The sequence below is a fragment of the Falco peregrinus genome, chromosome 17 (genome assembly GCF_023634155.1).
Source record: "Falco peregrinus isolate bFalPer1 chromosome 17, bFalPer1.pri, whole genome shotgun sequence".
In the NCBI taxonomy this organism is placed as follows: Eukaryota; Metazoa; Chordata; class Aves; order Falconiformes; family Falconidae; genus Falco; species Falco peregrinus.
The window spans coordinates 2,448,369-2,462,450 of NC_073737.1; the positions used below are offsets into that span (position 1 = coordinate 2,448,369).

A 14,082-nucleotide genomic window follows, 5' to 3' on the forward strand; every position below is an offset into this window, starting at 1 on the left:
CTTCTCAGTGGGGCATGGTCCCCATCACGGGACAGCCTGTGACACCCCGACGCTGACCCCACGGTCCTGGCGTGCAAGGCCACTCATGTGGCACAGGCTGAGCTGCACCAGGAGGCAAGTGCCACCAGCTGGGGCACCTCTGAGCGGTGGCATCCCTCCCCTCTGCTTCTTGGAGCTCTGAGCGCTGATGCACTTCCCTCGGTAGCGTTTCAGAAATCCAGGCTGAGAGCACGCCACATTGTAGAGTTAATTTTGCCTTTCTGCGAGCTCTCCCTATTAACGTTGGGACCTTGTGGGTGGTGCGAGCAACCAGTAATTATCCACTTCTGCTATGTAAGATGGAGTCCTCCTCCCCAGCCCGGTGTGGAGAGCACGCAGCGTGCGTCCCTGCCGGCGTGCAGACCCAGCCCTGGCAAAGGGCTGCTTGTTCAGGAGCAGGTTTCTGGATGACAGCAGAGTTTGCACCACCAGGAACGCTCAGGTTAAGTTTCCATCGGTAAAACCCAGCTCTTGAGTGCAGGGACAGCAGGAGGAGCTGATGGCACAGAGCCGGAGCCAGGCTTTGAGCAGCTCTGGGGCTGCAGGGCGTAAGGATGCACTGGATGCAGGAGGCAGGTTGTTGGGGATGAGGTGGCAGGGGAGGGCTGGCAGCCCTGCGCAGGGTGACACAGCGATGCAGATGAGGCCACGAGGGAAGCCAGGTGGATTTCGGAGAGCTGAGGTGGGGTTTAATCCAGCCAACTGCCCCCCCCAGGGCACTGCAGACCACCCCTGTGAGGCTGCCAAGGACCTCTGCCCACTCAGGAGCCGGCGCAGGGTCTGCCAGGGCTCAGCTCCCCACACGTCGCCCATGGAAGAGCGTGGCCCTCGCTCGGGCTCCTTGCATGGCAGTTATATATAGCATCCCTGCTCTGGGTAACCGTGGCAACTGATTTTATTTTGCTTAAACCTGGCCCGGCATGTGATGCGGTTGGGAAGGAACAGCTGAGGGGAGATGAAGTTCTCCGTGCCGGGTGCTGGGGGAGAAGGCTTGGCTCGGTCCCAGCAGTGACTGCATGGGATCTGGGTGTGGGCTGGGCAGGGGATGATCTCAGGCTGGGGTCTCACACTGTGTCCCTGCAAATGGTCCCACTGAGGACAGTCACCAGCCTTTCCAGGACCTGTCGGGGCTCTGGTCCTGCTCCCTTCACTCCTGTCTTCACAGCCAGCAGCAGGAAGGTGTTATGGGGGTCCAGCTCCTTGCTTTCTGCTGGACAACCTGGGGCATGCCTGACTGTTCCGCGCTGGGGGTCCAATTTGCCAGTTCAGGCACCAGTGGGAGGTGGTGGTGGTTTTCCTGCCAGGCACCTGGGGCTGCGTGCCCTTCCCTGGAGGAGTGGGAAGCCTTGTGCCAGCCCAAGGCAGAGGAGGGACCCTCGTTGCCTCCATCACCAGCAGCAATGCCCATGATGGTGAGGCCTTGCTGTGGTGCTGAGCGTGGCGATGCCAGGTGCCGTCCAGCTCAGATATCCCAAAAGGTGCCTTTCATTTCTGCAGGTGCTTGGACAGGGCTGTGTTTTGGAGAAGGTGAGGTCCTGCTCTGGGTGACCGCTCCCAGCACTTTCTCTTCCTGCTCCCACGTAAACCAGGCAGTTTTTAGCAGGTGGTGGAGGCCCCGGAGCAGCACAGAGCTGCCCCAGGCACCACCAAGCTACTGCCGGAGCCTAAAGCCCCTGCGGCCCATCTCCATGGAGCCAGGCAGGCTGTCTGCTCCAACATCTCCCCCTTTACCCTGCTGGAGTGCAGGAGGCGGTGGAGCAGCTCTCCTCTGAGGTAGGCTTGGCACAGCACGGGCAGGCAGGTCCCTGGTGCCCCTCTCCCTCCCCGATGTGGCTGTGATGGTGGCCGAGTTCTTCCAGGAGATGCTGCAAGCACTACAAGGGGCTCCTGGTCTTTCTGGAGAAGAGCTGCTGGAGATCGGGAACCTGGAGCCAAGAAAGGGCTGCCAGGATGGTGAAAGAAAAGGCTGAGCAGATGTAGGTACGTAGCTGGGGGGAACCCAATGTCCCTGGTGCGATCCCGCTCGTCCTGGGAACTCTTAAGCACAGCCTGCATCCTGCTCCGCGGTGCTGGTGCCTTGGGGAGGTTGGCTTCTCCTATCCCTAATGCGCACGTCCGTGTTTCAGCAGCCAAGGCTCCGGACCCAAGCGCTGTCCTGCCCCTGGATGCTCTCCTGGCCTTCATGTACTTCGATTTTAAATTTCTGTGGCTGCTTGCACCAAAGGGAAGAGGAGCTCTTTGGTAAGCGTGGGGATGATGCCCTCAGGGTGAAGCTTGTGCTGCTGGAGATCCTGCGGTGGGTGACAAATCGTTCTTGTTCCAGGAAACCTCTCTGTTGCTTCCTGCCCTGGCCCACATCTCCCGCACTGTCACGGTGCTGAACCTGGGGAAGCTGCTGGAGAAAGCAGAGCAGCCAACTCGTATCTGGAGAGCAAAATCCACATGCTGGAGGTGAAGCTGGGTAAGCTGGGGTGGGATGTGCAGGGATGCGGGGTGCCATCTTTGCAATCTGCTGCTGACCCCCTCTCCTCTCTTCTAGGCTAATGACTCTTAGATGAGGAACAGGCCTCCAGCAGGAGACAGTAAAGCCTTCGCCTGCCTGGATGTCACAAAGTGGGGTGGTAGATGGTGGCAGGGTCCCCTCAAGCCTCTTCTGTCCCAGCCCTCTCCTTGTGGAGGTGGACAGGCAGAGCCACGGCAGCCGTAGGGATGCGCAGGGTTTGCTCTGATCGATCGGTTGCCTGTGTTCGACGCAAAGCTCTTATGTAGCGAGTCTCGTGCATGTCGGTGACAGGGCACGGGCCACCTCGCTGCTCAGAGCTGGACACACAGGCAAGGGACAGATAGTCTTGTTTAGGATGGAGGGTCCCAAACGGGGGGGCTCGCTGTGCCACAGGCTGCCCAGCGGCTCAGAGTGGTCCCTGGATGCTGCCACGCCTGTAGCAGGTCCCTTTGCCGCAGTTACCGGCTCCGGGCTGTGCCAGCCCTGTAACCGCTCTCCAGCCCTTTATCCCACGCAGCAGCGACTCATCCCAGGACACGGAGGGCAGCAGCGTGAGCTCCTGCAGCCTCACCATGTACCGAAAGCCACCAGCTCGGGATCAAATTCCCTGTCTTTGACTGTAAAACTGTTACTTCTTGTGCTTTGCTGCAGCCGCTTCCTTTCTGCCTCTCCTTGGGGGCTGTTCAATTCCTCTTTTTTTTTTTTTTTTTTTTTTCTTCTCTTTCCCACCCTCTCCAGCCCTGTAATACCTTTCTTAAAACCACCCCGGTTCCGCTGCAGCGGGAGGCCAGGCAGCCCACGGGGGGGGCAGCCCCGGGTCGCCCCCCCCCCCCCCCCCCCCGGTGGCAGTGGCTGGCAGGCGGCGGCAGAGGGCGGCAGCAGCTCGGTGCTGGCACCGCGGACCCCGGGACACGCACCCCCGGCCCTGCTCTGCCAAAAACTTTTATTACAGAAGAACAGTGGAGCCCCCTGCCCCACCCCCTCCCGGCAAAGGCATAGTGCAGCCCCCAGACCCCGCTTTTCCCTGGGTTTGCTCCAGCCTGGGTTGCATTTCCCTTTCGCATTCCCCTGGGGTTAGGGTTAGGGGGACTTTGCACTGTTCCTGCTTAAAATGGAGTGGATCCAGAGCACGGCATCACTCAATGCTCAGCACGGCAAGCGCAGCCCTTTCATCATCCTCTCCACATGCCTCAAAAAATGGAATTCGAATGCTTTTACCCTCCCCCCGGGGGGCTACTGGCTCCTAAGGCACAAAATGAACAGCCCAGCAGGAGTGGCCCCATCCTCCTGCTGGAAAGGTAAGGAGCCAGGGCCTGATCCGGAGCTGAGGTGGGGAGGGGGAGTGCTGAGCCAACACACCTCTGATGGTGTGGCATCGAGCTGGGGCCTGGGAAGGGCCAGCAGCATCCAGCCCACACCCCATTCCAGCTGAGCGGGACGGCTCCCTTCCCGGCTCTGCTGCAAGCCCCTATTTAAGGCAATACCTGGCTGCAGGGGGGGGGGCACAGGAGGGCTCCCTCCCCCTGGCCCCAGGCAACACCTTGTCCCAGCAGCAGGGCAAAGCCACGGGGGCAAAGGGAGCAGCCAGCAGTTAAAGCCCCCCCCCCCCCACCTGCCCTTCCCCCAAGTCCATCCCTGGGAGGGAGGAGGTGGGGAGCAGCCGAGCTGGGGGCGGGGGGGGTGGTGGTGGAATTTCCCAGTCCCTTCCCCATCACCAGCATCTGCTCAGTCATCGGCCACGATGGACAAAGCCCGCAGCTCGCTCAGCTTGGCATCGTTCTCCCTCTCCCGCTGCTCATCACTCAAGCCGGGCCGGTCGATCTGCGCCGTCAGGTCCCCGAAGATCTTGTGCATCTCCGTGTAGTAGACAACCTGTTGGGGGGTGGGGTGAAGAAAGATAGGGGGGCAAGTGGGGCAGGGGCTGGGGGAGGGGGTCTCCTCCCCATTCCGCTGTGGGAGCCAAGAGGTGCGGCACTGCCCGAGCCAGCCCCTTGCCTTAGCATTTCTGTTTCTAAAATAGCTTCCTCCCATGTGTTAATACCACCCCCTTGGATTATTACAACTCAACACATTTTAATAACATGCTGCCCTTCTCTGCTCGCTTCCCATCTGGGGAGCTGCACACACGGGGCTGCCACCAGCACCCAGCACCGCCGTGCAGCCGCCAGCCCTGTGCCACAGCCGGGCTGTCCCCTGCCTGTCACCCGTCCCAGCGGCACCGGGACGAGCCGCCTGCCCACGCTGCCTGGCTCTGCAACAGGTCCCTGCTCACCGGGCAGGGGCAGGGCGAGCATGGCGAGCATCACGCCTGGCAGCACCATACCCTGCATGAAGCAGGGGGAGGGGTGTTTTAATAATGTGCTAATTAGCACCGCCAATTAACTCCGCAGCGAGCAGCGCTTCCCCCGGAGCGGGAGCCAGTGGGTCAGCGCAGGCAGATGGCACCGAGCTGCCTGCTCGGGCACAGGCCCTTGCCGAAGGAAAGCCGCGGTGCCCGGTGGGCACTGGCAGCGAGCCCCTGCCTGCGGGAGCCCCCCGGCGCCGCCGGCAGGGTGGCAGAGGCAGACCCCCACCTCGAAGGGCTGCTGGGCCCTGCAGGAGTAGCCCGACGGGGATGCCTGGCCTGGGCAGCCCCCAGCTCTGGGGGGGAGGGATGGGGAAGCGCTGGCTGCCGGTGCCAGCGTTGCCCCCATTTCGCAGAGGGGCACAGGCGAGGCCCGGTGGGCACCCGGGGCCGGCCCCAGCATCTCCAGCAGCGCCAGTGCAGAGATATGCACAGTCTCCATGGAGACCGGCTCCCCTAATCCTGCTCAAAATGATGCTTATTTTGGGCAGGGCTGAGGGGAGATGCTGGGGACCCACATGCCTTTGTCAGCTGCCTGCATCCCCCCCACCCTGCCACCCTTCCCTGGGTCCATCTGTACCAGGGTGCGGCGGGGGCTGCTCCACAGCCGGGTCTCCCCACGCAGTGGGCGCTGGGTGATTCAGCATCAATGCTCATTTACACAGTGACTAACAAAACTCACTCCATGGCGGCGGGGCCGAGCAGGCAGATATGCGGGCAAGAGCCCCCACCCCGGCCCTGCTGCAGCCCCCGCCTCAACAAATCACAGCCCTGCAGCCAGGTCACCCCAAAGCATCCACCCCCACCAGTTGCAGCCCCCAGTCCCACGCAAGCAAGAGATGCTGCCCCGAGCTGAAAACACCCGCCGCCACCGTAGTCCCTCGGCAATGCCTTGGGTGAGCACGGATCCCGGCCGGAGGGCTGCAAAGCTGGGCGCCGCAGCTCTGGAACAGCCCTCCGTGTCCCTCATCCCCAGCCCAGCATCAGATGGGCTCGGTTCAGTCACATATGGCCATGCAGCATTGCCAATTCCGGCACAGAAAAGGCGCCGGCATGTTGAAACGAATCTCCCCGGGGTGGCAGGGCCGGAGGCAGCTGCATGCAGCCGGGAGAGCTGCTGCCCCCCCCGGAGATTGCCCCCCAAGCCCTGGCCACGCCAGCATCCACCTTGTATTGAACAGGCAAAGCATAGCAAACGTTTTGGTCGCTGCCCCCCCCCCCCCCCGCGCTACCGCCCACGTGCCACAGCCAGTGAGCCCTTCCTGCGGGAGACACCAGGTCCCTGGGGCCCAGCAGGTCTCCTTGGGGATGCTCTTCTCCCCCAGTAGGACCCAGTGCCTAACCAGTAGGCAGTCATCCCGGCTGTCAGCATGCGTCGCCATCCGAGCCTCCTGTGCTTGATCAATGTGATCCCACAGGCACTGATCCCCTGATGTTTTTCTCCCGTTGAAATACGGGTGAAAACCATCACCGCCTCTATGGAGAGAGGAGGGGGTCTCTGGGGAGGGGAGGCACCCCAAACCTCTGGGCATTGACAGCTCCAGCAGCGGGGGACCCTGCCACACAGCAGGCAGCTCGCCCTGAGGCTGCCACCGCGGTACCTGCTGCCGGCAGCCCTGTGCCTGCCTGCAGCTCAGTACTTTTCCAGCTATGGATACCATATGCTCCATCCCCATCCCATCAAATCCCATCTCCAACTTGCCTTTGAGATCGAGCCAAGGGCCCCGGGTCCACCTGTCTTGAACTAATTTTGTTTCGGGACACCGTGTTCTCCTGATTTTCTATAGGTCGCGTTTACAATGCCACAGCCGGGCAGCGGCAGTTTGTGTTTGTGTCAGCCCTACACAAAACAAAAGCCCGGGGTCGCTGCCAGGGCCAGACTGCAGAGCCTCACCCCCAGCCCACAGCGCTGCCCCACGCAGTCCCACCTGGCAAGCCCCATCTTTTTGCCCATTTCATTAAAAAACAAACAAACAAACAAACCACAAAAGTATCATGTTTTCTAGCTGCAAAATAAAGCGCAAGGCGGGAAGGAAGTGTTGTTCACGTGCTCGCACCGGCAACAGAGCTCCAAATCTCCCCCTTTCATCTTCATGTGACCACTTCAAAGTCCCCAGCCAGGGAAATATTTGCCTCCGTTGGCTTGGCCCAGGCACGTGGGTGGACAGAAGTATTTGGTGTTGAATGTTACAGCCCCTGCGAGCTCGGGGCATGTCATGCTGTCAGGAGACACCCGGCACCAGGGCCCGCGGCCAAGCTGTGCCATGGGAACCCAGCCACCCGGCGAGAAGGTCTTGGAGGGTCTCGTTGGGTCAAAGCCATAAACCTGCTGCTCCAGAGCTGGTTTGAAGCAGGGTCCTTCCTTTGCCACGGCACGGCTTGTTCCCAGAGAGGCGGACGGTCCATTCACAGCTTCTCATGCTGGCTGGTGCCACTTGTCACACACTTGTCTCACTTTTAAACCCCCTGCTTTCTCCAGGCCCCCCAAAAGGGAAAACTATATAGTTTTGCACCCAGGGCCACCTTCAAATGGCAGGTTCGACCCGGAGACAAGCAACAGCAGAGTCAAAGCCCCAGCCATGGTGCCAGCTGCTGGCAAGGACAGAGCCAACCCCAGCCTCCCAGTCTGCCTCTTGCCTTGAGGGATGCAGGCTGGAGCCCCATCAGCCAACCATCGCTCCTAGAGGTACCCGCAGAAGGGGCTGAAAATAGAAATTCCATTGAGTAACACGAAACCCCTGAGATGTTAAATAAGCTCAATGAGGCACGGAGGGAGAGATAACCCGGGAAGCAGCGTCGGGATGAATGGGGCTGGCTGGGGGCGTCAGCAGAGCCCGTCACTGTTCACATGCCTCCCATCTCCGGCTCAGACCTGGGATGTGGGGATGGGGATGCTCCCGGCATCACCGCAGCAGCCCCCCGGCTGCCCCCCCGCCCTTGCCCAGGTCCCTGCAGGTGAGCAGCCGCTGCGGTGGTGAGTCAGGGCTCCTGGGTGCTATTCCTGGCTTGCCACTGACTCATTAAGTTACCTTGGGCAAGTCGCTTCCCTTCCCTTTTTTATTTCAGCCACCTGCGATGGGGGAAACACTGCACAGCCCCCAGACGAGAGCTCCTGAAAGGGGGGAACATGGCCTGAGCCCAGCCTTGGCACAAATGAGTCGTTAGGGGAGTGCCGAGCTCTCCTCCCAGCAGCGGAGATGCCGCTGTACCGGTGCATCCCTCCCCGGGGGTGGAAGGATGCAGCCAGTGCTGGGAAAGAGGGATGCGGCTCCCATCTAAGGTTGGCGGGGAGGGCGGGATGTGACATGCTTTAGCATCCATCTGGGACCAGCTTTAGTCTAGCCTACGAGAGATGCATCAGCTTTGTTATGACGCTGCCTCTTGGGTATTAAACACGAGATTTTGCTCGCTTTTCCTAACAAAAATCCTCACCTGAAGAGAGGCAGGGCAGACGGCCAAGGAACAAAATAGAGGATTCCCCAAGGAAGAAGAGGGTACAAACGGGGAGCCTTGCAAACAGCCCCAGCAACAGCGCCCTGCCGCTCCCTGCTCACATCTCCCGAGCACATCGCTCCCCCCGAGCTCGGGAGCCAGCTGGCAGCTGGGAGCCAGCACGAGCGAGGCGAGGGACATCGTGGCCAAGGACAGAGGGGCAAAGCCACTCTCTAAGGAAACTGCCAGCGGATCACAAACGCCCAGACAGGGCAGGCGGCATTTGGGTTTCAAGGTCTCATCCAAACAACCCACCCACCCCACAGCGAGCGGCCGGAGAGGGTTTGCAGGGGGAAGGGCAAGCGAGATTTTTGTGGTGGCTCCAGCGAGTCTGCTTATTTCGGCTGGAACAGGGAGCCCCGTGCGCCCGATTGCTAAGGGAACAGCAAGAACAGCATCCCCAGCACCCACCCAGCCGGCGGCAGGGTGCATCAGCACCATCTGGTAGGTGAATCAGCCTGCAGACAACTTGCTGGCAGCTCTGCGGAGAACCCCCCCCACCCCCCCCGAACACCACCCCAAGTCGGAGGTGAGATGAAACACGTGCTCTTTGCACCTCCTTGCAGCCACTCTGCCGCACCTGTGTCACTGCAGCAGCTCCCTTCCAAAAAACACCATAGGAAAACGCCCACACCAGGAGCAGCACGTGGTTTCGCCCACCTCCTGGCACTGGACCACCCCGTGATCCAGGGCACGAAGTATGCCTGAGATGCCAGAAGTTCAAAGCTAGATTAGATCCCAATAACGCTCTTCTCCAGCCTAAAGAAAAGGGCGAGAGAAGGAAGATGGAGGAGGAGCGGCAGCAAGCCACGGAAGGAAGCTGGAGGATGGAAATTAAAGCAGGCTGTGGTTTATTTAGGCCACCCCTTCCTGCAAATCCTTGGTGTGGAGATCACACAGCAGCCTCCTCTATCTCTGCCAGAGCACACGGGTTCTGGTTACCAAGAGCCAGAAAAGCCCCTTCAGAGGAGCCGTGAGCATCTCACCATCTCAAACGAGAGCCAACCCTGAGCTCAGGACGCAAAGAGACCACGTACCCAGAGGAATAAAGCCATCAAATACCAGTGGCGAAGGTATAAGCAGGGCTTGCGCTGCATTACACACACAACCTTGTGGGACAGGACATCACACATGTACCAGCAGTGTCCCTGATATGAGGCGGATCCATATAAACCAGCAAAAACTCACGGCCAGTTGCCCTTTCTATCTGCCAGCCAGCACCACATCACCGAAGGTACCAGTACGTGCCAACCTGCTCTTCTGCCAGGACGAGGTCCTGCCCAGCGTCCCACCCGCCCCCACACTGCTCCCCATGCCCTCTCACCGCTCTGTAACAAAACTGCTGGAGGTATGGCATTTGGGTGGAGGATTGCTGTGTGTTACCTGCGTGTTGTCACTTGGCTCGAGAGGTACCTTGCTCTAAGAGCAATCCACACCCAGGTGGGACCCCAGAAGCTCCCTTCTGCCCTTCTGTCCCACCAAAGGGACACCTGGCTGACAGGGGACAGCACCTCACCTGCGCCCGGACTAGCGACTCAAAGCTGGGTTTGAAGTAATCGATGCGGCTGCTATAAAACTTCGGCATTTCCTCCAGGAGCTGCTTGTTTTTGGCTTCAAAGTCCTCCTTCACTGGCCTCAGCTCTTCACGGGCCTGGGAAAACAGAGAGGATGGGGAGTCAGACATCTGGGAAAATGTCCTTCCTTTGGGCAGACCTGCAGAGAGGCCCCCCAGGCCAGCAGGCTGCTCTGCTTTGACCCAAGGACAACCAGCAACCTGCTAACAGAGCCTGGTGGGACCCAAGTGACCAGCTAATAGAACCTGGTGGGACCCAAGTGACCACTAATGGAACCTGGTGGGACCCATGTGATCATCCAACGGAGCCTGGTGGGACCCATGTGATCATCCAACGGAGCCTGGTGGGACCCAAGTGACCACCTAACGGAGCCTGGTGGGACCCAAGTGACCACTAATAGAACCTGGTGGGACCCATGTGATCATCCAATGGAGCCTGGTGGGACCCAAGTGACCACCTAACGGAGCCTGGTGGGACCCAAGTGACCACTAACAGAGCCTGGTGGGACCCAAGTGACCATCCAATGGAGCCTGGTGGGACCAAAGCTCTGACCCTGGTAAGCCATGGGGCACCTAGAGAGGCTGCTGCAGAGATCATGAGCCAGCCACTCTTCTCCCCTTCAGAAGAACATGGACAAAAATCAGCCCCAAAGCTCAGTCAGGCTGGAGAACATCCCCAGCCACATCCATGTCCCCTCGCCCTGCGATTCCCAAGAGCATCGCCAGAGGATCCTGCCCCCACCGTCGTTGTCGCCCGTGACCTTCAGCTCAGCGTGTCCAACTGGCTTCTTTAAACAGAAGCGTGGGGAGAAAGGGAAATGTCTCTGAGATGGTGTGGAAAAGGGCAGGAGGGGGTGGGCTGTGAAATATTAGACCGGTTCAAGTCTGCCACTTAATCCCGGTGCCATTCCGATGGGAGGGGGGTGCGGGAGAAAGCCGTCGAGCCGAGCCCAGCCGCGGCGCCGGTCCTGCTCCCTGGGACAGCACGCCGGAGGGATGGCATGGACAAAGCTCCGGGCTGGCAGAGCCTTAAATCATATCAGGCTTAAGTAGGTCTGAGAGGCAAATGAGCAAATTCATCATCTGCCACGAAACAAGGAGCGTTTAAACTCCTGGGGTGGAGCTCACATGGGGCACCAAACAGCAGAATACTTTGAGCAAACAGCTCTGAAGGGAAGATGCAAATTTGCAGCTCAATAAAAATACCTGGATGAGATTATGCTATTATTTCCCATCAAATCTGCGGACCTCTCGGACGCCCCAGGTTCAGGACTGCTTAAGGCTCCTGCAGGTTTTAAGCTCAGTTAGTTAAGATCTTTTTTTTTTTTGGGGCGGGAGGACTTAGATCACACAGAAGTTCATTAAGGGAAGAAAAATTAAATAACTAAAACCGGCTTAATCACCACGACAAAAGCATTCACATTTTTCCAGCCACAGCTTTAGTTACTGAGGCTAAGCAATGTAAGCTGCTTACTATTAAATCGGAGGTCTCTTTTGTTAAGGCTGATAGGGCTATTCTTTAACACAAAACTTAATTTTTGTGGGGAAAGTCATCAGAAAAATACATGTTCTTTGACGCCGAAAAAGTCAACTGTTCCTTCGAGGATCAAGCAACATTCTGCAGGAGTGACAGATTTGGGGGAGAAATGCTGGTGAAGATTTAATGTAAGAAAAAAAATAATAATAATCATGATTTTGCTAAAATTCGGGAGAGAGAAAAGAATCTGGCAAAGCTTCCTGTTAACCAATTACTGCAATTTTCCAAGACTAATTTTTGTAACAGGTGGCAAACACAAAGCCTCAAAACGCTCTGATCTTCCCCCTCTTCCCACCCAGCTGCTCGCTCGGACACGGAGGTCAGGGGGAAATCCCCTACGCATCGACTTCAGCGCTGGCCGCTCCTCCGAGCATCCCCAGCTCCCATGGCTTTTATTCCATTTTATTTTGGAAAACTGGCTCTCTCCCTTCACTGAGTGCTCTAACTCACATTTCTGTTAGCAAGCACCCTACGTGGCAATTTTGCATCAATAAAAGTCATGCTCCCAAAATGTTATATTCCACGGGGGCTTGGCATGGATGTCAAGCACCAAGAGAAAAGCTCTTCCCAAGTTTTCCTGGTGACCCTACTTGAGTTCTGGGGCCGCGAGCATCTCAGTACCTGGTGCAGCTTGGCAAGGACGGGTCCAGTCCTCTCCTTCTCCTCGTATTTCTCCACCTTGGACTGCAGGCGCTTGTAGTCCTGCAGCGTTTGCTCCCGTCTCTTTACTGCCATGTTCAGGCTGGGGAACACACTGCTGAACCTGGTGAAAGGATGGGAAGGACATTAGATTGGGATATCTTGGTCGGATGCAGCATCCAAGGCAACTTCCCAGCCAAAAAGTTCCCAGATAATTCAGGATTCAGACCAAAAACACCCAGGGGTTTAAACAAAGCCCGTTCCAAAGAGAAAAGCTTTTGCTGCAATCTTCCAGGAGACTGGAAGAAATGATTAAGTTTATATATAAAGATTTGCAAAGCCTTGCCAGGGTACAGTGTTTGAGAGGACAGCGAGAAGCACATGCTTGTTGGGTTTTTTTGTGAAGGTCAATTCATGTGTCGAAGGGTGTGTTTTTAAATAATAATAATAGTAATAAAAAATGAGCCAATTTTGCAAAGCCTGCTAAAAGTACTTTGAAGGTCCCAACCTGCTTCTGACTTCTCCTTCCAGCCCTTATGCTTTTACCATTAGTTCTTTATTTTTAACAGTTTTCCCCCTCTCTTCCAGCTGCTGTGTTCAAGAACACGGAGAGCTGCCTTATCTGGGATGGGGACGGAAGCTGCTGCAGAAAACAAAGCTGTTAACTCCACCGTGCAAAGCAAAGAGAGAAAAATAAACAATTTCCCCCCATATATAGTCAGCTAATGTGGTATTTCCCCAACACCGTGTCTGGAAACGGAATGAGCCAGCAGGAGTTGAATCAAAAAGTCCAGGAAAAATATATATGAAGTGCAAAATAAATATTAACTGCAGCGACTTTTGCTTTTCCAAACGATTCCTAGGGTCACAAACCTCAGCCTGCCGTACAGCAAGGCTTGCCCAGCTGAAGAGGAGCTCTGTACCCCACACAGAAGGATTAACAGCAGCCAACAATTAGCCAGGCTACGGGAAGATTCATATTATTAAAATGTGTTACAAATTGAGGAAACATGAACATCTGACGGTGAAGACAAGAGAGAATATTTTTGAACATGACAGAAGAGGGAGAGCCAGAAACTGGAGCATTGCTCGTCTCCCAAATTTCAGTAAATCAAATTATACTGGCAGGGACTGCGCTGGTGCTGGGCTGTGGGTTCATATGAAATGGGTCATGCTACCTCTGGATATATTAATTTAATCTCCACACATTACAGGGTCATTCTGGGGGGCCAAGGCCAGGAACCAGTCGTGAAAAAGATGTATCTAAACAGCCTGGTGATGATTTTTACTTCTGAGAGGCAAGCGCAGAGCTTTCTGATCTCTTTAAATTGAAGAGAAAAAACCCAACCCTAACCCTATAATCCAGGCTGGGGGGCACATTAGCAAAAAGAAAACCAGAAATCTCACTTTACGACTCTAATTTGCTTTGGATGTAATCAGATGCAGGGCTAACGCAGAGCCATTGGGGTTCAAACAAAACCACGGGCGTTCGCAGCCCTGCACAGCCACTCCATCCCCTATTAAAATCTCATTTTCCGCTGCTGCGCTCACCCCGGAGGGTGCTAATGTGCCAGACCGGCGGGTGCAGAGGCAAAGCTTTTGTCCCTGAGCCTTTTTTTCAACCAGTTTGCAAAGGGCAAACGCCAGAAGCGAGGGAGAAGGGTTTGTTTTAGTACGAATTTATGTTCAGGCGTTTGTGTTCAAGCATCCCCCACCGAACCAGTGACGCGTTCCTGCAACGCCGCCGGCTGAGGATAACCAGGGCCAGCCCGCGCGCGGCCAGCAAAGCTCTCATGGGCTCACCCGATGCTATTCTCCCTCCGACCCAGACTATCGCGAGAGACTGTCGCAGCTGGGGCCGTGGCACGAGGAGCGACCTGCAAAAGTCATCAGGGAGCTCACCCAGCGTCACCCTGCCGCCCAGCTGCCCGCGCGCGGATCAGATGCTGCTGCCC

General features: G+C 57.2%; 1 protein-coding gene across 3 annotated transcripts in view; it reads right to left on the minus strand.

Moving 5' to 3' along the window:
- Window positions 1–916: 916 nt before the first annotated feature.
- Window positions 917–14,082, minus strand: part of BIN3 (bridging integrator 3) — a 43,712-nt gene continuing 30,546 nt past the window's right edge. For all 3 annotated transcript variants that reach the window (XM_055820205.1, XM_055820204.1, XM_013296678.3), the window contains 3 exons: window positions 12,110–12,251; window positions 9,895–10,029; window positions 917–4,414 (listed from right to left, as the gene is read on the minus strand). In XM_055820205.1, coding sequence (XP_055676180.1) covers window positions 4,268–4,414; window positions 9,895–10,029; window positions 12,110–12,251 — 424 coding nt within the window. In that variant the 3' untranslated portion in view covers window positions 917–4,267. The remainder of the gene's footprint in view (window positions 4,415–9,894; window positions 10,030–12,109; window positions 12,252–14,082) is intronic.